Source organism: Python bivittatus, unplaced genomic scaffold (genome assembly GCF_059951505.1).
Source record: "Python bivittatus isolate LINGU-HERP-01145 unplaced genomic scaffold, Pbiv_v1 ctg000700_np1212, whole genome shotgun sequence".
Taxonomy (NCBI): domain Eukaryota; kingdom Metazoa; phylum Chordata; class Lepidosauria; order Squamata; family Pythonidae; genus Python; species Python bivittatus.
The window spans coordinates 54,521,949-54,545,103 of record NW_028277098.1 but is presented as its reverse complement, the minus strand read 5'-3'; the positions used below and the strand labels follow the sequence as shown (position 1 = coordinate 54,545,103).

The following is a 23,155-nucleotide window of genomic DNA, read 5'->3' as shown; positions in this document are numbered from 1 at the left end:
AAAGTTCTTTCTGGAGTGGTGGTGTTCTTTTGCCACTGATAAACGATAAACTCACAATAGGCTTAGCTGCTGTGCTTGTTGGGCAAATAATAAAATTTAGTGCTGAAAAAGCACAATGCCCCCAGACAAGAACTGCTTTTGAAGGCAAACATACTTGCCACACACAACTATGCAAGACAATAATTTCAGAGATGTTACAGCTGTTATGGAAGAGCAGTGCTGTATATACTTGCCCACACCTCACTTGCACTTTATATAACTCTAAATAGGGGTTGGGCTATTGAGCTTCTGTCACTTCATAATGTGAAGAGGTAGCCAGCCATATGAGGGATAAGAAAGTAATGTTGGTTTAGCTCTCTTCTATGGATAGTTTTAAATAGGGGTAGGTAATGTTTTCATGGCTATGGTGGGGGGGGTGGGGACTGAGAATAGATAGAGTGTAACTGTGAGTTTTCTATTTCACAATTTATCTTACTATTTGTGTGTGTGTGTGCTGCCAATCTCAAAATGGGAAACTGCACTGTCATCATCACACAACGGGCTTTAAGCACTGCAAAAGTTTGGCTGGGTTTGGCTGCAAGTAGCCCTGGAGCTGTACACAGACCACCCCGACATAAAACACTTAAAAACAGTGTACAAATATTGATTTCATGATTAGGTGCCATAATATGGTGTAGACTCTTGGCACTCATATAGATGGATCTTCTCCAGGATGATCTGTCCCCGACCTGGCCCTTTAGGTCTTCCAATGGTGCACCCATTGCCATTATAATTGATTCCATCCAGCTTGCTGCTGGTTGGCCTTTTTTTCTCTTTCCTTCCACCTTTCCCAAGTTTATAAACTTCTCAAGAGAACTAGATCTTCACATAATATGTCCAAAATAAGATAATCTGAACTTGATCATAAATCAGTTGGAAACTACTGCCTCCTGAGAAAACTTACACTATAATAATGTGTCTTTAAGGTGTAACAATATTGTTTTTTCATAAAAGGACATGTCAGATAAGGAGGAAAGATGTAACATTTCTCAAGAAGTTAATTTTTACAAAAAGTATCAGAAGGGTTGACAAAGCTCTGAAACAAAGTATAAAAACACCCAGTGAAATGTGATGCTGATAAAATGACATGTAAAGTGTCATAAGACGTAACCAAAATTAATTGTAATTTCATTCTTTTATAAAAATAAGAACTAAGACAGGCATTAACCTAAAGCAGAACCAAAGCACCAAAATAGAACATATTACATTTTCCCTCCTTATTTGACATTTCTTTTTATGAAAAAACGGAGTCCTGTGACACCTTAAAGAGATGGTATTATGGCATAAGTGTTCATGGAAGGCAATAGTTTTCTGTATGTCTGTAGCTATTTTTCATGATCATAGACTTTTGAAGGCTGCTTACAAGTACAAAGATAGCACACATCAAAAATATAAAATTGGTTTTTTTCCAATTGGTGCTGGAAATTTATGCAGGAGGGAAATGAAAATACAAACTGAGGCGGTTGTAAATCAGTAAAAGTTCATTTTGGGAGACTATGATGTTAGGATTTGGAAGAATTGAGGGGTTTGTTGTATGGACTGTGACGGAACAGAAGGAGGGGGAGATCTAAGTCAAAACAAGTTCCACAACTGGAGAAGAAGCAACTAGTCCTGTCACTAGAGGAAATTGGTTTAGAGACACTAGTGAAGATTGGGGATTCAGCAGCCTGGCAATATTGGAGAAATTGGCAGAATTATTGAGTTGGTGTTGATGTAGATGAGACCAGATGATATCGTTCCTCTGAGGGGCATTATTGTCATGCAAATTGGGTTCAGCAATTTGGGCATCCTGTTTCAACCCAATGGCTGCCTTGGTGAGGGGTATCTACTTCAGTGACCACCATTTGACTGTAAGTGACTCCCAGGAAACAGGAGGAAGCATTTGGAAGATGGCTTTGCTGTTCCTGCAAATGGCTTGATGATAATGATCAGCCAAGACTTAAGAACTGGCCCTGTAGAGAGTGCTATTATATTTGCTGCCAGGGTCTTTTAGACTTGCTCAAAAGTCCTGATTTGGTAGGAGGTAGAAGAGTAGGAATGAAGGAATCAGATCAATGATAGGCAGAGAGAGTTACAGTGAAACAAAGGGGATGGTCCACCTGTAGGAAAGAAGGATTGGGTATTTGAGACCAGTCCCCACTTCTGGCCCTTTGTTCTCACTCTGGGGGACATATTATCATGACCTTGGAAGCTCTGAGCCAGGTCTGTCTGTAATAAATCTCTCTTTATCCACAATCTTTCTGGGTCCACTTGGGGCCCCAAAAGCATTCTTAAAAAATCAAAATGTCAGGTTGCTACGACCTAGTGTTTTATTTGGAAGTGTGGAAGTCTAGAAAAAAGTCCAAGGTAAACATGATGGTTTTGGTTGTGGTGATACAGAGCATCCTAATGTGTCAGGGTATTGTTAGTAGCTAGAGATTTCCAGAGCAGGAAGGAATGTGGAGAGTATAGACAGGCAACTGCTATAGCAAGTCATTGTGAGAGATAAAAGACCAAACTATCACTGCAGAGTGGAAACGTAGGAAGAGTTGAAGCTGAATTTGAATCCAGAGGAGATATAACTTGGGAATCACCCTTAACAGCTGAATGAGTTATACTAAAGATTTATTGTATTTCTAAATGTTTGTGTTGTAATGGTATATGGGAATGATCTTGGAAAACAGGAGGAAGAGCCACAGCCTAGATGTGGTATCAAAATGGTTTGATAAACTAAATTTGAGTCCGAAGGAGGAGGGGTGGCAAAAGCATCTTAGAAGGGACCCACCCTAGTTTTGGGGAGAATAAAAATAAAGGAAGGGAGGGGTACTTTCAGACTTGCAAGATTGATGTTAGCCTTGCGAGGTAGTCCAGACAAGAAACACAGTCAGAGTACTAGCTCTATCTTTTGTAAGGTTACATTAACAGAATCTTGCAAGTCTGAAAGTACCCCTCCCTTCCTTCACCATTACAATGTTAACATTTCCTGGAAGTACTGGCAAGGTTCATGCCTGCCTTGAGGGAGTTTGACAAAATGGGTGCTTTTTGACATTCTGTGCCCAAGGGGTGCCGTTTTGTGAGGGAATCCATGACAGTTTCAAAATTCAAACTGCCCCAAAACAGTTGAGGATTTTTGCTCTAGTACTTGCCAGCTTACTGATGTTTGTGGTGGGCCAAGTGAATTGCCTTAACACTTGATGAGCTTGTTGAGATCTTTTTGATGCTTCAAATAACCTGGACTCAAATGATCAATACCAGTATTCTGAGAAATTCCCTGGCAATGAGCGTATCTGCTAAAGGACTGGTGTAATATGATAATGATGACCCAGTCATTCAGCACCCATGGCAACTTTGACAGCAAAATTGTCTTCAAAGGCAGTTCCACTTAGTAATTCAGTCTGAATGTAACTAGGGCATGCATGACTATAACAAATGTTTGAACTGACCACCTATGTTTCAGGAAGTCTAGGTAGGTTTGGTTTTTTGTTTTTTGTTTTGCAGGGGAGGCTGCCTTTTTTTTTTTTTTAAATTCAGGAATTAGCTTTTTCTTATTCTTCAAGGAAATTAGCCCGCCATTTCAGAAATTGTGAAGCTGTCCTACTTCCCTGATTATGCTTATAATAGTTTATACTGCAGTGATTTTCAGCAGCGAATGTTCTGTTCTGTTCTCCCCTTTCTGCACCTATCTCTTCTTAATGTTTTGAAACTTTTGAGACTCTTGGCTTGCAAAAGCTTAAAAGTTTGCATAACCATCAATTCTGGGATCCTCAACACAATTTCTTGTTAATTATTCTTTTTTAAAAACAATAGCTGTAGCACAGTTCTACCCTACAGGATCTTTCAGGTGACCGTAACTATACATTGTGGACTATAAATTCCAGTGATTTTCCTTATCAATGGACAATCTTTCAATTTTAATTTCATAAATAAACCTTATAAAAACTGTTTTATAGTCTCATCTATAATTTGCCCACTTTATCTCCCTTGTTATTATTTTTTTATTTACTTGATTTTAAGACCACCTTAAAAATCTAGTCCATAGTTTTGAAACTCAAGTTTTAATAGAAAGCCTTAATGCATTTTTTTCAGATTTGGAATACAAAACTATCCTCTTTTAAACAAATTCCTCAGTATATTTAGTTTGTTAATATTAAAATGCACAAATATTCTTTCAACCCAAAATGACATATTAGATTTCTCTAAGTAACTAATATCTGAAGCTACTGTACCAGTATTACTTCTCTGAACAGTTACTGTCAAAAGAGAGATTATTAGGTTACATCAGACCAACAGCACCCCTGTTATGCCTATTCAGTATTGCCTGTTTTAAACTTACTTTTTAAAAACTGTAAACTGCCTAGAGTTGCCTTGGTGATTGAAAGGGTAATAAACTGAACAAATAAATAAAGAAATAATCAGGCCCCCACACTGAAAAACTGTCCCTGTGGTCCACATGTGGTCAACTGAGGACCTAGCTACATCCTGTTTTTGTACCTCTCAAAGCTCCCAGCACTGCTGAAAATTGGTGGTGTAGTTTCCTATTATTTTGAGAGAGGAAACATTCAGACCTAATCTAGAGCAGTAGGTTTAACATAAATAAACAATTAAAAAAAAAACCAACTGAAAAAAACACTTTAAAACTCCACTCAAAAGCCAAGTCAAAAAGACGTTTGGCTCATCCCATTTTGTATAATTTCCTACTGTGGCCCATGCATTCCTGAAAAATATTAAGTATTGCTTCCAGCTCTTAGATGGTTCCCAGTTCTGTTGTAGAGCTAGGTTGCTTCTGGTAATTTGGTTAAGGTGTTTCTGGTAATCTAATGGGGAAGAGAGATTACATTAATACACAGAAGGTCATTGTGCTCTGCCTATTTGGACAATTTTGACCTCTATCCCAACCCTCAGTTGCTTTTACTGCCTTACTGGGATATTTAAAAGCTCTGATCTCTTATCCTCTTTTCCTTTTCTTAAGAACCTTGCAGGTCGAGATTTCTTAGATGCCAAAAGTACAGTGGTTTATATGTGCTGATTGCACAGATAAGGTCTTTGTACATTTGATTCTGCACAGGCAGGCCCCTTGTGCACATATTAAGTTGCAAGTGTGAATGGTAAATGGGAGCAGGTGTAGCATGGCGAGTAGAAGTATAATCCTGAACCTATACCATGTATTCAGTGCGGTCTGCAGCTCAGTACAATACAGACTATAAGGACAAAACTAGTCCTTTTTCACTGTCACTGTTGATTTTATGAAGTTCTAGCATGTCCTGTGCAGAGAAAATACATGGTCCTGAATATATCTGTATGTATGAATCTGTTATTGATAAATGGATTCTGAAATAAGATATTCAGGTCCCTACATTTTAAGGTCCAAGCCATTTTCCTCCTACTAAGACAGGGGCAGTGGTGATATAAAGTACTTAACTATTGCCTTTAATTTCTTTTGTGTCTTGTCATATAGTTATGATCAATGTTCCAGCTGGCTGTATTTACCTTCAGTGTTAGCTTAACTCCTGCACAAACATCCCTTCCTGGCCTCTGTTGGAAAGGTATTGGTTTTCAAGGTGATTAGCTGCAGAGAACACTTTGACCATATAACAGCTGTTCTTCCATATGGATGTGCAGAGCAAGGTCCAAGATATAAGATTAAAGCAGGTTAGAAAATCTATCTAGACAGCAAAGGTGCTGGCTTGATCAATCCTCATGAAATTCACATCTTGGGGGAAAAATGATTTACTAAGAGTTATCTTTTGTTGTTGTTGCTCTTTCACTGTAAAGCTACTTTGTGTGTTCCAAACAGAATCTAGATTAATCTTTAAATTGAGAGACTTCAGCTCCTCACTCTGCCAGTTCTGAAGCTAAGTGTTCTCTGGATAATGTAGTTATGTAGTGCTTCTTTTTAACTCTAAACCCAACATGAAATATAAAGCTCTTGTTTTTCATCTTTCTTCTTAGAACTGTGTGGACTATTGGAGACAGAGTGGCCCCTTGGGATGGCATTAATTAGGACTAGAAAAAAATATTCTTCTTATCCTGGCCAATCATCTCCAAGGGCTCTCAAATATCTTAAAGGAGGCTGGAGATGGATCAGTACTAAGGGATGCTAGGAACTGTAGTTCAGATCACACAGATAGCCATAGGTTGCCCATCCCTGCATTTCAGTCTTCAGTCTACAGACTTTTTACAGAACTAGGATCAGATTGAGTTAAGGGGAGCTGCACCGGTGACAGATGCAGTCTTAGCAAGCTTTCCATGTGGAAGCAATTGTGCATTCAGATGGTGATGATTGTTATGCCTGAAATCATTCACTGGCACAGTTATATGCTTGCTTTCTATTGGGTCAGGATTTTGCCAGCTTGACCTTATAACCAGTATTGTATTTGGGCAAGGTAATATTAAGATGTAATTAATGGTGAAAGATTTCAGTCCAATGTTAGTCCAAAGATAGGAAGAAAATATTCAGGAACAGTGGATTACATTAGAATGTAGACTATAAAAATAGCCTTCTAACTTAACTACATCCAATTTGCAGTTACAGTAATTAAATCCCAAAGTGGCTCACCATCAGACACGTTTGTATATTTCCTCTGATTCCACCTACAGATGCAATAAAGCTATCAGGCTATTTGTGGCTTGATCATCCAAGCTTAGCATAACATGCCCCCATATTATAGTCAGAAGAAGTACCAAAATACATATGCAGAACAACCTGTAAAATCTCTGTTGCAGAAATTCCGAGAGAGATTTATTTGGCCAGTAAAAACATAGAAATGTAGTATCTAAAAGGGCTTGGTTCATTTCCTGGTCCTTCCTCTGTGGCCCCAGCCAACCATTTATGTTGGCAAGGAAGTAGAAGACATTGTTATATATGCACTTACATTGCCATTTATGCTCAATTTCAGTTGTTCTTATTTAGATTAGAGTACTGTAAGACACAGACTTGGCTGTTCATCCATTTAGAGTACTAAAGAAATATAGTTATTTTTCTTTCTCAGGCAAATTCCATATCTGGGTTCTCAGGGAACCATTTCATGAACAACATGCATTGTTATGTTAACCTCTGTTGTGCTAGAATAAACATAATTTTGTTTGCTGAATATTTAGGTCTTAAAGGGATCAACACAAATTAAAATGACAGCAAAGAGAGGTGCTTACAAGCATGCTTTTTTTTTTTTTTAATGGTCCTAGGTCTTCAGTGTTCTATTTTTCAAGTTGGGTTCTCATAGGTTAGAAGATTTTCCCATATCATCTTGAATCAGAAACTACATAACTTCCTGGAAATGTGTGGGAGAAACAGAAAGTCAGTTCAGTGATGCATGTGCAATTAATGTACTTGTCTAACTTGCCAGGAATGCCCAAACAGAGACCCTTGCATGGTTGGTAGCAATTCACTTTTGAACTTATATTGATTCTTCCACCCACAAATGCAGACAAAATTTACAGTGCTACGCTTGCTCTTTTGATGTCAGATTTGGGTTCATTTATTCTTTTGCATAGGGATTAGTTGGTTTGCTTACTGTAAAATCCAGTGGATCATTACTGGCAAACAATAGGCATATATAAGACTAGAACTGGAGTAAAGGTCTGAAGTTGGGCTGATTGTATTACATACTGTTATATTGCCACCTGAGTAGATATGGAGACAGCTTTGGCATCTGGATTGCTGCGCTGTTTTGTAATATGGTCAACAGCATAATCTGTTGTTCTGTGGCGAGATAACTATATGCACAGAGATGGAAAGATTCGACACTGCGCACTATGGAGAAATGGTTGGTAAAGTTCATAGATTTTGCTGAAATGGATAAATTGACTTCTTTGATCAGAGAAAAGACACTATCTATATTTATTGGTGACTGGAAGTCTCTAATGGACTTTTTGTGCAAGAATGAAAAAAATGAACTTGTGATTTATGGTTTGGATGATTAGACAGGATAGATTATAGAAGGAAGAATAATATAATACACTGTTAGAAAGAGAGGTTAAAATATATTTGTACCTATAACTGCTGTAAAGAATATCAGAAGCCACTTCTTTATAAATCTTTTTCTTTCTTTTCTATTTTTTTTCTTTCCTTGTACTCTTTGCTTTTTCTTTGATTCCTTCCTTTTTTCTTCTTCTTTCTTACTTTATATTAGTTTGTGTTAGTTTTTATCTTATTGTTTAAAAGCTTAATAAAATTATATTTTAAAAAAAGTAGCATAATCTGTTGTTGCTGATTAGTAGGCATTTTAGGATAGGCAGCTGTCTGTAGTACAGCTAGAGTTCTGGGCTTCCAACATCCAGACAACCACTAAATGGCAGCAGAGAGTTTTCTATATCTCTTGACGATGTCTAGTGGTCGTCTAAATTTTTTGCAGTCCAGGTCTTGGAGCCATAGCCTGCAAGAAAAATACTTGATGCATCTGATGGCAATCTCCCAAGAATGGTTGTGGTTTAGTCTTTAAGATGCTACAAAACAGCCGTTTTTGCTGCCTTGGCTAAAGGGTTACCTCTGTAGAAACTGTTGCAGATTAGAAGTAAGTGTTTTAGATCATCAGATGATAAATCTCTATGAATTGAAACTTGAAGGCTGGCCCATGATATGTTTTGTATGCTATTTTCTTGTCAGAGCTGTCAAATCTCATCTGAAATCTCTAGGACACTGGTTCTTTTTTTCTCCCTGCAGTACTGTAGTTTATAGATTTGAAAATAATAAAGTTCTCTTATGCCCTGCAGAGAAACAATTTTCTGAAATAAGAAGAGAATTGTCTGTCATCTGTGCTAAATGCACACCCTGTTATTTGGTCTCTCTGTTTTGTCTTCCAGTCTGAATACCATTACGAATACACAGCATGTGACAGCCTGGGCTCCAGATGGAGAGTTGCTGTGCCCCACACACCAGGACTCTGCACTGGCCTGCCAGACCCCATCAAAGGCACAGAATGCTGTAAGCCACAATTACTGCCACTCCAACTTTCTTGTTCACTGCTGATTTCTTCTTTTTGACATTTCAAATATTATTGGAAGTGGGGAATCAGGTCTACATCCAAGCAAGGCAATTGTTACCTTATGGCATGAGACACCTGGCTTAAGAGCAGGGGCAACACTGTCATTTCAATAGATTTATATAACCTTTGCCTTGCTTGGATGTGGACCTGATTCCCTGCTTCCAATAATATTTGAATATTCAAAAGAAAGATATTTAAATTTGCAACTGACCTAGAATATTTCTCTGTCATATTTTTCTTCTGACCAGGGATGGATCTGTACACGAGTGTTTGAAAAGTAAAAGCATTAAGAAATTAAAACTGTTATGTTAAATACAAGGCTGACACATCAGTAAAGAATCCTTAATTTGTGTATAAACTGTAATTAGGACTACATTAGACGTTAATTAATTTGTCCATAATCCAGCAGACAACGGATATGTTTAAAGAACTGTTGTAAGGTTTTTATGCTTGTGCTTCTAAAAATTGATAAAGGCAAACTCTATTAGAAGAGACATTCCATACTCACCCACAACAAGAAAATACAACTTTAGAAGTGTCATTTTGATTCAAATTTACCACTAAATTCATCTTTATTCCAGTGATACAGAACTACTTACAGCACAATTATGCCAAAGGGGACAATAAAAGTTGAAGAAACCCGTGTATTTATATATAGCTTTTTTGTCCTTTTCTTAAATTCCATACACACTGTTATTTCCAATATTACTATCAATAGTTAGAAACATGATAGCATCTTTAGAAATGTACATCCCATTTCTAAGAGCTAATTACTTTATAAAGTGCCATCAAGTTGCTTTAACTAGTTTCCATCTTGAGCTGTCTGTAGTAGTAACATAGATCTGCCAAGGATATTACAGTCATTTCTTTGATCCTTTCCATCTATTTTATCTTCCCCTGTCTTCCCCTTCTTCTACTTCCCTCAATCTTGCCAAGCATAATTATTTTTTCTAGTCCATCATTCTATCAGTCACATGCCTAAAGGGTTTCTGGAGCTAGCATATTAAATATAATATCCTACTCAGGCACTGTTAACTCTGAATTTTATAAAGAAGGGTAGGGCATAAATATTTCAATAACACAGAATATCAGAGGGACCTTTCCATCCATCTTTAGATCATACTGTTGCTCTCTTTTTCTCTTTTTAAAGTTCATAGGAAAATGGTATAAAAAGAAGCAGGATGCCCAAAGTTCCATCTCCATTTAGATAGAGGGAGCATCACCGCACTGTTTTCTGTTGTTGTTGTTCCCATAATTTCAGTAAGTTACTATGTACTTGCATTTGCATGCACAGGGCCTTGACATCTGTAATATTATAGATGTGCTATAGTCACAGAGAGACCCTTTTCTTCTGCTGAACAACAAAAGATAAACCTGATTGGAATTCCTGATATCTGTAACCTTTTTTACAAAAGAACAGAGCTATGGCATGGTACAGAATTGTTTTGTTTTCACCTCTCCATTCCTGCAAACCTTGTGTGTGTGTGTGTGTGTGTGTGTGTGTGTGTGTGTAATTCTTGAGGAAACATCAGGAAAGGAGGTTCATTACTTATCCTGAAAATTCAAGTTAGGGCAAATTATGTCATATGATAAGGATGGCTGTGTCCCTAAAATTATATGGGCTAATGGCTGAGAGATCATGGTGGGCAGAGCCTGCACTGGTGATGAGTGTAGCCAAGAAGAGAATCCCTTTACACAAACATATCACCCATATTTTCCTCCCTCCCTCCCTCCTTCTCACACCCCTACACACACAGTATTACTATCTGTTACTTGTATATTCATGAGTATGCACAGTTATACTTCCATTGGAAGGATGGGCACAAATTTCCCCTAAAATCTGGCTTTCCTCTAACTCATCAAATAAGTCTTTCATGGTCTCTATGAGAAAAAATATTTTCATGGGATGTATGAAGATAATCCTTCTTGTGTCATTTTCTGGATCACAGTAATTCATTTCTTTCACTGACAAGAAAAAGAATTACATGAAGATTAAATTGACCATAAAAGAAAGGTTTCATTGGAAGCATTTAGAATGTATTACAGCCCAATGACTTTGAGCCAATAACACAGTTTTATTTTGATTTTCTAATCCCTTGGTAATAGAAAGAACTGTAATTCCTTCTTCCCATAATTTCATTGACATGGTTTACTCTCTTTTTTTTCCTGAAAGAATATCATAAATAATATTTGGAACAAAAGGCCATTTTAATCTACAAATTAAGGTTCAGCAGGATATGTTAAAGGGTTCTTAAAATGTTATTTTCCCCATTAATTATAGTAGAAATTGCACACATACATGTAGCCTTGACTAACTCTTTATTCATCTGAGAGGCAAAAACAAAGCCAACTGCAATTGATGATAATCATTAAGATCTTGATTAGAAGTTCATACAAGCCATTTGATTAGTAAGATTCTACTGTGCATTGAAATATGAAAATAAACTGCTTAGGATTGTATCTATGATGTTTACTCAGGAATTCCTACAAAGTTGAAATCATTATAATTATGGAGAAATTTAAAATGTACATCCAGTTTAAACCAGCAAGAGAGAAGAAAAATCCAGATCTGAACATGCATCCTTCCATTATGCCATATCCTTTGCCATTAAAAATTCAGTTTGGAGAGTGGTTTATTTGCAGAGATTTTTCATTCCTAGGAGAGCCACTTGATGCCCTCTTGATGGTTTTTCATTACTATCTAGAAGCCAACTTGCCCCAGCTCAGTCAACTACTATGGATATAAGCTCCAAAGTTTTTCCCCAGCTATTCTTCTAGGCCTGATCCAAATGCAAAAACTAATTATGACTTCTTGCTACATAACTAAAACATAGGAAATCACAGGCTTGTGAACTCTTCTTTTTATATGTCATGGGAGAAGCTATCAATTTTTTGCTTTGAAAAAAGCAAAAATCATGCCAATATTTCTAATTCTGGTTTGTTTACTTGAATCCTTGTTTCTGAACTTAGATCAGTATTTCTTAAACTTTTTTCTCTCAGGACTCCTTCCCACTTTTAAAAATTATGGAGGACCCCTGAAAAGTTTTTGTTTGTATGAGTTGTATTTATCTATATTTACCATATTAAAATTTAAAATTAATGCATTTGCTGCCACTACCACTTATCACGATTGTTTGATGGGATTTTAATATTGTATTATTTTTCAGCATAGGCTGACAAATAATTTTGATTTTGTGGACCCCCTAGGACCACACTTTAAGAAACACTGCTCTAGGTTGTTTAAAATTAGGAGTGAAAAATTCTGCTCTTTCCACTCTGCTAAGTTTTGTTATTGTATAATTTGGTTGGGTTAATATGTGTGAATTCAGCCGCTATGATTTATGAGTTTATAGTTATGTGAATTTAGCCCTTTTGGCTTATCTAGCAAATCATAGTTGAAACAAAACATGCCTTGGTGTGATGTTTAACCCATGATAGTGGAAGCAGAGAAGAAGGGCTGAAATATGTGACCATGAGGTTCATTATACGTAGTTTATTCATATAAGTGGGAAAACATAGCTTGTCTTTGTGTAAAACAAGGTCTTACCGTGCAATTTGATATCTACTTTTTAAAAAGGCCCACTGCTTTAATGGAACTTATTCCTAGGTGTGCAGCCTTTTTGGTGGTGCTGGTGGGTGGATTGGAGCCTGAACATGTAAATGTATGCAAAGGCTCCTGACCACATCTACATCAGGACCACTGGGACAGTAGAAATTACATCTTCTCCTCCAGAGAACAGGAGGATTCCTTATGGGTAAAGCAAATTCATTCTCAATTCCCCAGTCCAAGTGATCCAACCCAAATTGGTGTCCTAGGACTAATGAAAGTATAGGATGGTGGTATTTTCTCCACTGCCCAACTGATAACTATTCTGTTGGGTGTGGGAAAGAATGGAGCAAGGTTACACAAACCGCAGAAACAGCAGCAAAGGGCCATAATCATCCCACATTGATGCATTGAGTTGCAGCTTTAGAGCTCTTCTGCATGGCAGCTTTAAGCTGCTTATCTCCCATGCACACACTGGTTGGAAAGAAAGTCAGCCTAAGAAATTGCTATTCTTATGTTATTCAGCTTTGGCAATGATCTCCAGATATACTGGCCAGACAGCACTTATCACAGCTCTAATTAGTGGATTCCCCTGCTTCCTTACTCTTCCCACCCATCCCAGGAAAGCAAGCACCAGTTGCCATTCTGTGCATGGATATTTGAGGACATGGGTTTCCCTGGATAGACCTTTTGAATGACACCCCCCAACTTGATTCCCCCTCATACCTGACGTTTCATCCAGTGCGTCCACCATGGAGATTGGGGGGGGGGGAGTGTTGGAAACTCCAACAGTTTTAATATTCTTCCTGTCATTTGGGCTGGAAGGGGAAACAAACAAAATCTTGTCAATTTTATTGTCCACCAGTTGGGTAGGGAAAATGTAGTAGTTCACCAGCCCTCTCTGACCAGCCATTACTTGCCCTAATGATTCATATGCTGGTTGCATGTGCAGGTAGGAACAGGTGAACCATTTCTCCAAAGCACCAGTTATTGGGGATATAGAAGGAACCCACATAATGCCTGAGACCTGCCTTGCATAGCCCAGCAGGGTTCTGCTTTAGTTGGATGTATTCCTCACCTCAGACAACCCTGAAAATAGTCATGGAGGGCAACAACCAGTGACCAAAGGGGAGAAAGCATGTTGGCAGCTCTGTACAGTGACCAATTGGAGCACAAACCTTCTCTAGATTGAATTAAAGCATAGCAAAGAAACCACATGGCCAGGCTTGAGCAAATGTAAGTCAGAAAACACCACTTTTGAGGCGCAGCATGAAAACACAGGTACAGGCTACTTCCCCACTGAGATAGGGATCAGCTGAGACTGATCCTCTCAATGTAACAGCTGAACCACTGCCTGCCCACAGTTAGCAAGTCATGTAGAAGAGCCCTTAGTCTCTTTAATTCTCTTTTTTTTTGTAAGCTTTATTTCAGTTGTGTTTTGGTGCTAGGACTCCTAATGTATACTTGTATGCAAAGAAAAGGTAAAATATAGCTAGCAAACAGTTCTTTCATTTTATCTAAACATTTTAGTCTTATCAGATGTTAAACATAGCTCAAAGGTCTTGTAAGAAGGTATTATTCTATATAGTCTGAGTGTAACAGATGCGTTGAGGCTGCTTATATTGGTCTGGATTCATCTTTTGCCCTGATTTTGTTTTGGTGATTTTCTATATTTCAGCATTTTCCTGCAAAGCAGGTGAATTCTTGAATATGAAAGATCAGTCATGCAAGCCATGTGCAGAGGGCACGTATTCTCTGGGGACTGGTGTCAGGTTCGATGAATGGGATGACTTGCCCCATGGATTTGCCAGCATAGCAACCAATCTTGAAATTGATTACAGCTTCACAGAGTCCTTGGGAAACTGCACCACGTGAGTGAACATGTTGTTATTAATGCTGGAACATGTCTGTCTTGAAAGTCAACCTATATGCTAGTCAGTGACCTTAAGGCTGCATATTCTAAAATCTTGGCAGCATTTTGAGTAGGAATGTTTATGAAACAGTGCAGCTAATTTGTCTCTAAATGTTGGAGCTCTGAATAACCTTGTCTTCTTTTTGGATTAGCACCAGTGCATCGATTCTTTGCCATTCTTCTGCTTTGGATTAGATTCTAGATTTTGTTCAAACTTTACTTGAAAGCAGTAGTGAAAAAAATGGAAAACTGAAGCAAAGTGAGCACATGCCAGTTCAAAAAATAATTAAAATTAAATAAACAAAAGAATTTATTTATTTATTTATAACACATATATTTAATTATATTCTAAATAAATAATAAATATTTATCATTTTATTATTTTAAATAAATAATAAATACTTTTATTATTTTGAGTGAATAATAAATATTTATTATTAAACAATTTATTTAAATTATAAATATATTTAAATGTTTATTTATTTAATAAAATTAAATGAAACAAAAACTGTAGTGTTTCAACAAAGACAAAAACAGCAAATCACAACAATGGCAATAAGACATGGGTTCTTAAACTTTGTGATATTATTTCTCATCACCTCATTATCACAAATTCTGGAATCTGCTCTAAATAATATAATTTCACTAAAGTTAAAGTGAATCCCTTGAGAAATACATTAGCTTTAGAATGTAAGAATGAGAGAAAACACTTCCTTATAAAGTATTCCCTTTCAGCTGGATGGCATTTCTTGATAATAAATGCTTTTTTAAAAAATGGTCCTGGTTGCTGTACTCAAGGAATTGAAACCAGAAGGAGAAATTGCTTGATATTCTTGATTGTGGATGGTGAAAGAATGAATGCTTAGAGAATTTTTTTTCTTACTCTCCTACCCCCTTTTTACTATTGTCAATATGTTTAGATAATTAATTAGATATAAATAAATAGATAATAAGTAATACATTGATTTATTGACCTCAAGTATTTATAAAGACTAATTGTGAGTTTTTTAGTCCCATAAGATTTGGTAATCACTACTAATAGTTCAGATGTTCTGAAGCTGAAAATGCCACTGGCCAGATAGTTGTAAATATGGTCAGGGGGTGGCAAAAGACAAATATTTGTCCTTTAATATAAGGAATTATAAATACTTATTATCATTCATTAAAGTAAAAATCCCAGCATCCATCAGAATCTTCTATACATTTTTTAAAAATCGTCTTTAAAGTCTGGATCCCAATGTAATTATAATTGCCTCCCCTTCTCAATCTTCCATGTGGCTTTGAAGGTACTTGAAAGTAATTTCAAATTTCTTTTTCTCAGCCACATTATTTCCAATACTGTTTGGCAATGTTCTTAAATGACACTGGATTTAACTGTGTTTACCAAAAGCTTCTTGAGTCATATTTCCTGTTTCTGCATCAGCCCCTAGAACTCTCACCTAAAAGACTTGGATCCAAGTTAAATCTTTATAGTGTAGTTAGCTATGAGTATGTTGTTGTCTCTAAACTTTAGTTCCTAATATGTAACATGGGAATATTAGTGGGAGTAAAAGTGACTTCTTTTTTTGTGTGCCTTTGAGTCAGTGTTGATTCCTGGTGGCTGCCTGGACTAGTCTCTGCAGTTTTCTTGGTAGGATTTCAGAAGTGACTTGCCATTGCCTGCTTCCTAGGACTGAGAGTCAATCTGACTGGCCCAAGATCACTCAGCTGGCTTTGTGCCTAAGGCAGGACGAGAACTCACAGTCTCCTGGCTTCTAGCCTGGTGCCTTAATCACTACACTACACATCACTACACTAAATATGGCTCTCAGTAGTAGTTTACCTAACTGAATTTATGTGAGAAACTGGTCCAGTAAATGTTTTAAAGCAGTTCTCTTCAACTTTGTGCCTTCTAAGCATGCAGACATCTGCATTTGCCATACTTCAGATTGGACAAAGGCTTTCTAATATAATCAGTTAAACATAAATAAAGGTACCCACATTCCTTTTTCATTGTTATATTACATTGTACATAATACAAGCTTTTTTTTTCTTTTGCAATCTTATGCCAGAATCTGTGTGCTTTGGCCTTCATGTGGCTTCTTCCATATTATGGCCCAGCACCTAGTGAAAATGAGCGATATACAGGGTATATGCTAATCATTATGAAATTAATATAATGTCAATAGAGCTCAACTACTGTTCTGTACTGCTTTTTTTCTTAAGTACAGTAACCTTGCTTTCAAGACCAAATTAAACGTGGTACAGACTAGCTACATTAATCATTCATAAATATTATTCCCTTTTCTGTGAAGATACAACATCTGGCATTTGGATTTGTAGCTTCCTTGGTCCAAATGTAACTCCTTTGTAATAACTTGGGAATGTCTGTTTGCTGGTGCTGTGCAGTAGTACTCTCAGAACTGCTGGGCTATCTCTTCTTTTCCAGGTCAACATGGATTCCTAAGGGAGATTATATTGCCTCCAACACAGATGAGTGCACAGCAACTCTGATGTATGCTGTTAATCTCAAGCAATCTGGCACCGTCTCCTTTGACTACATCTACCCAGACAGCAACATCGTCTTTGAATTCTTTGTATGTTTCTAACAGTTCAATTAAAGGAATCTATCTAGGTTTTGATTATTTTATGCTAAATAAGAAAAGTTTTCAATTATGTGGTGTCTTTCAAAAACTAATCACTGTATTCCAGTATTCACATTCCATGTGATCTGATATCTCCTCCCAGGATTGAATAAAGGTTTGTCTATTTGCTATTTAAATCAGACACCACTGAAACTCATGTCCATTTTGTAGTAATCTATTTATACCTTCCAGATATTCTTGCTTGCATTGCATTTGCTCACAGATGAATTTTGGCAATCATAATATTTTGGTGAGCTTTTTAAAGAAAATGATAGCCTTGTGTGCTCCTTGAAAAAACAGCATTGTTATTTTGGCATGTCTTCTTTCCATAATTATGTTACAGCCAAGAAGACTTTTCCAAATAATATTTACTTCTAGTCCAGAATCACTAAGGCTCATTGCCAGCATGTTCTTTGAAATGCACTGTTGATGACTTTGCAAGTCTAAAATATATTAAATGCATTTAGGTGTTGTTGTTATTTTTAATTAATATTGGCGGCTCTATTCTTTTAGAATGTTTTATGAAAGTAGTAGTAATAGAAAAGGTTCCCATGGATCATTAAAATGGACATTAAAAAATTCCACCTCGCATGTTACAGTCTAAATAAAATATTCTAGGTTAGGGAGAATCAGTTTGAACATTTTAAGCAGCCTGTATTTTTCAGGAGTCAAGAAAAGCATACACTATTTCAATTTGTAGCCTTAAATATACGCATTTTGGGGGGGCTGAGCTATAGGTGCCAAAATGGTAACCATCCAATATTAATTTAATATTACATTAAAATATGTTTTAAAGTAGGTCAAATCTCAGTGCACAAGATCTTGGTGAAAGGGACGTATCTCACAAAACTTTCAGGATTCTTTGAAAGGTATCTCAGTTCTAAAAAGTTAGTCAACTTCTAGAATATCATTAGTTGTACAAACCTCTAAAAAGAAATTTCTCTCTAGCATCAAAAGTAGAATATACTTTCAAATTTAATTTAATTGTGTCACCTTAAATGGGTGACTACTATAGGGAATCCAACAAACCTCTTTTCCTGTGAATAGAAATTGCATCCTAATTTGCATCTTCATTTGTTGCAGATTCAGAATGATCAGTGCCAGCCGACTGTAGAGGAGTCTCGATGGATGAGAACTACAGAGAGAGGATGGGAGACACACAGTGTAAGGACAGACACCATTCCTAGTTCAGTTGGCCACAATGCTTCTAGGCTTAAATTGTAACTAGCAGTGATTTGAGGAAGAAAAAATATAGAAACTACTGGGAGTCAGCACAGCATTTCAATATACATATCAGCTGGGCATTTGAACTAGGTTTTTAATATCTGTAGGTAGAGCTGAGTCGCGGCAACAATGTCTTGTACTGGAGAACAACAGCTTTCTCTGTTTGGTCCAAAACCCCCAAGCCTGTGTTGGTGAAGAACATTGGGATTACAGGTCTGTGTTTTGTTGGTACATGCCCTGAATCTAATAAAATGGTGGGGAACAGGATTAGTGACAGGCTCAAATAGTTTCTCTGCTATCTATGCCATAGTCAACAGAGCAAAACTCACCATCATCTGTTCTAGAAGGAGATGCTTCAAAGCGACATGAGTACTTTGAAGTAGTTCTTCTCCAATAGAACCATATCTATATTCCACATTTTCTCTCTTCAGAGAGTTTGATGTGGTCAAGGCAGAGCCACACTCATAGGTATCCTGCTTTTGCTACAGATTGTGACAGATGGGTGAGGGGACTTGGAAATAGGAGATGGAACTTTAAGAGAGAGGCCTTGATTGATTGGTTGGCCTTCTGGGTGAAATTAGTCCCATGGGCCAAAAAGATGTTGCCTATCTCTGGTCTAGTTTACAGCACAAGTTACTGCTTGTTGGTGGTGATCAAAGGATTATTTTGCTTGCTCCAAACATGTCTACCACCATTTTTTCCCATGTTCCCTAGGAGTGGCCTACACTTCTGAATGCTTCCCTTGTAAAGCAGGCACCTACACAGCCAAATCTGGTTCTTCCTTCTGCCAGCAGTGCCCAGCAAATTCTTTCTCTTCCAAAGGAGCTACTTCCTGCCAGCAGTGTGAGCCAGCAAATTACTCAGGTAATAAGTTGAATGCCCAAGCCATTTCTCTGATATGTAAAGAAGGTTGATTTTGTGTAGTTGCTAGTCAAGCTATCCCATATTTCCAGCCAGGATAGGTTTAAATGTATAAATTGTCATCCTAAATCTGCATCTGCTCTGTAAAAAATCAAAATCAGGTATCATCTTCTTTGTGACATCCTCTTTTATATTTCTAATCCATTTTTGTTTGTGTTGCCATATCCTTGCCCTAAGTTTTACAATACTGCAAAGATTTTGTTTCAGCTTCTCTTCCTTGCCACAAAGGTAGGCAGGGGACTGCACTTTTTTCTAATAAGTTTTCTAACAGTCAAGGGTCACAGAGAACATGGTGGTGATGTCACTGGAAGAGCTAAGCCTAGGATTTTAGGCCCTTTTAAATAATTTGGGCAGGGGGGTGTCTTGAGTTTGTTTTAACAAAAACAGAAATTATAGGCTTAACACACCTATAATTACTTCCTGTTGTGTTTGAAATCTTGTGGAGAATCTTGCTGCTGAATTTTGATAATGTGGTCTTTGGGGACTCCAAAAAGGGAGCAAAGAGGCTGCAGGGCGTGACTCACCATACCTGATTTACCAGTTCCCTTCTGCTTCCTCTGGCATTTTTCAAAGCCGCAAAGTTCAGAAGAAAAAGAAAAAAGTGAAAGTAGAAATAGTTTACACTGTGTTCTTGCTAAAACAAATACTAGAATATATTGTTTGAATTCCTCCCACCACATTGATTAAAAGGCAGTGAAAACTCTGTTCAAATCAGAGTCTCCTTTACCAATGAATTGGTGCAGCATTTCTTGAAACCATCATGACAGAGAACTAAAAATTTAAGGAGAGTCCACATTTTTACAAGCCCATTTATTTGTACTTTTCCTTTTCTTTGGCAACTTTGAAAGTTTGAGAAAGGAGACAGGAGGAGAAGAAAAACAGATGGTGAACCCTCTAAAGTTGGGAGTGCTTTATAAAAAGGCACATATTGTACGTTCACTCCACACCATTACCATAATTTAATGGGATTATAATTCCATATCAAATTATCCTGTGTTTTCCATCACAGGTTCTGAAATGTGGTATGGTAGCATTAGGAGACCTCTATATGGAAGCAGCCTGGATCTTTTTTAGATATGGAGAATTATTGGAAAAACATAGCAGATTCAGTTCCAGTTTGGCTGTGTGAGCTAACCTGTACCTGTATGGAGCAATTTAACCTATGAAACAAACATTTTGAAAGCTGAGTTCAAGGATTTATAGCCTTCAACCTCATCATTTCCATTATTCCTGAGCAGTAGCCGTCCTGACTGGGTATCATAGGGGTACTCAAAGAAAATGTGAAGACTAAGAAAAGCTGCCTTATTCTCAAATGCATTGTTCATGATGATGATGATGCCACATTAATTCACCACTGACTTGAGATAATGATCATTAATGTTATGTTTGAAGCATTTTCCAAGTTAATGAGAGGGAGAGAGATGAACTTCCAATTCCAAGGTAGATATTTTCAGATTTAGGAAGGAGAGCATCTAATTTAATAAGAAGAGCTCTCTCTTCATTGCAAAGATCTTAAGCACTTCTAACTGGCTATTATCACTTTGTCCTTTTTTTTTTTTTTTTTTACTGACGATGAACGTTAGTTACATAAAACTTAATCTCCATCTGTATCAGAATCATTTTTCTTTAGAAAGATTGTCAAGGTAGATTGTGTGAAAAAGACTCCTTCCCATAGTTCTTAGGAGAGCAGATGTTGGAACTAGAGCCCCCAGAGCACTTTTTCATGTCATGCATGTCCATGTAGGTTTTCACTCCATCCAATCAAATATACTAAATAATTTGGTATTGGTAGATGTGATTAAGATACGATGCTCAGAGGTAAAATGTTAATGAGGGATAATATACTTTTATAGTTTACTGCTGAAGATCTTCCTAAAAGGTTCTCTCATATCTGTGTAGATTTAACTGCTGTTTCTTTTTGCAATAAAGAACCAGGTTCTTCCTTCTGCAAGTCTCGGCCAGCCTGTACAGATAAGGATTATTTTTATACCCACACTGCCTGTGATACAAATGGGGAGGTATGCAACCTCTAGAATTCCATCCATTAGTGGGAATGTCAACAGCAGAATGCTCTTTTGGGGGGCTTTTGAAGCACAGCCTTGATGGTTAGCATTTTTCAAAATGTTTCTGCTGCAAAACATCATATGCATATAAACAACTGTGGGGAATAGAAAGAACCTCCTTGTGGATACTTAATAATCAGAATGATTATCTAGACCTAAACTAGATAAGGGTTGGTTCACACATCCCACATAGCCATTGTTTATTTAAGGAGAGTCAGAATATTTGTTCACCTTGTCAGAATTATCTGTCCCAGGAGTATTGCATCTGGGACCTCAAAGGGCTGCATGGGCCACCCAAAATTCTTGGATGTAGCCCACGAACTCCCTCCTCTCTTTGTAGCTCAGTTGAATTCTGTCATCTGAAAGAAGAGGGAAATTATTAAATATACGTGGCAGGAAGAAAGGATTATTACATGTGTGAAAAGTAATCATGATAATTAAATATAATTTTTCAATTTAATTTATTAAATCAAATGAAACCAAATGCCATTTTATAATGGCTCTACCCCTTTTTTTGGCTTTGCTCCTGTGTTTTGGGGAGCAGGTCCCATTTAAAGCTAAGTTCAGCCTGAAAAAAAGTTGTGGCCCTCTCTTCTTAGTGCAAATAATATGAATTTGGTTTCTTTTGTATGTTTGTGTAGATAAGGTATACCATAAAATACCTGTGGAACCTGTTCTCATTGACCATGCTTCTTAGCAATGCTGGAAGTTATAGTTCAGCAACTTACAGAGTACCATAGGTTGTATACATCTAGCGTAGAAATATGATACAGTAGGCAACCCTTTGCCTTTCAGATATTTTTTGAGTTCAACTCCCACTAGCCACAGTTAATATGTCCAGTAACAAGGGAGTCCTGGAATTGTGGACCAAAATATCTGGATAGCATGAAGTTGTTTATACTACTCTATCAGATGTAACAGTTATAAATCCTTTTGCATATAAAGATGCTCTAAAATGTTTTATGAATTAATTAATTGATTAATACCTTTATCTTCACAGACTCAGCTAATGTATAAATGGGCTGAGCCAAAGATCTGCAATGAGGACCTCCCCAATGCAGTGAAATTACCTCCATCGGGTATAAAGATGATGTGCCCCCCTTGCAACCCTGGTTTTTTCAAGACAAATGCCAGTTCCTGTGAACCCTGCCCATATGGAACATATTCAAATGGGTCTGGTAATGCTATTCTGTTTTTTCCTTCTGAGTTAGGTAAAACTCACATAAATGAGGTTGTCAAAGAGGTCTAAACTGGCCCTGTGCTCTGATCACTAGGAGCTGCCTCTAAGAAGCCATGAACTGGGTGCTCTCTGGATTCAGTAGTGACATAAAAGAAAATCCAATCTTTTGTTGTGGGAGCTCTGCTTTTCTTTTTCTTATTCACTGCTCTTTCTAAAGGCAACAGGGCTATGGGGCTGTAAATAATAATGGTGGAGAGGTGACTCATTGGTTTACTTAGCTTTCTCCAGACTGGTGCTCTAGCTGTGTGCCTTCCAGTGTAGTACAGTTTTTTCCCCTGATGAACCACAAAGCAGGAAAAGAAGAAAGAGCCAGATGAACAAAGCTGTCTTTCTGTCAAGAATTTCAGTGATGATTTACAGAAGGTGTTACTGATTTATTCTTGACCTGACTAATTTGGAACATGAAGAGTTACTCCCAGTACAACAATTTGCTCCATTAAAACAAAAAGGCAAACCACTAAAAGGTCATTGGGACTGCTCTACAAGTTATATGTCTGAAAAATTGCTGCTTTCACAAAACATTTTAAGACATTACGAAAGGAAAACGAAGCCTGATGTAAAGGGCTTAGTGCAGTGTTTCTCAAACTTGGCAACTTTAGGACATGTGGACTTCAACTCCCAGAAT

General features: G+C 37.3%; 1 protein-coding gene across 4 annotated transcripts in view; it reads left to right on the top strand.

Annotated features, from left to right (window-relative positions):
* The window catches only part of ELAPOR1 (endosome-lysosome associated apoptosis and autophagy regulator 1), a 61,651-nt gene that overhangs the window by 17,551 nt on the left and 20,945 nt on the right, over positions 1-23,155 (top strand). For all 4 annotated transcript variants that reach the window (XR_015798325.1, XM_088153164.1, XM_088153166.1 and 1 more), the window contains exons 2-9: positions 8,818-8,938; positions 14,225-14,417; positions 16,887-17,034; positions 18,166-18,246; positions 18,414-18,519; positions 19,021-19,170; positions 21,157-21,245; positions 22,291-22,468. Coding sequence is in view for 3 of the 4 variants with exons in the window: in XM_088153164.1 (XP_088009290.1) it covers positions 8,818-8,938; positions 14,225-14,417; positions 16,887-17,034; positions 18,166-18,246; positions 18,414-18,519; positions 19,021-19,170; positions 21,157-21,245; positions 22,291-22,468 (1,066 nt within the window). In the remaining variant the exon portion in view is untranslated. The remainder of the gene's footprint in view (positions 1-8,817; positions 8,939-14,224; positions 14,418-16,886; positions 17,035-18,165; positions 18,247-18,413; positions 18,520-19,020; positions 19,171-21,156; positions 21,246-22,290; positions 22,469-23,155) is intronic.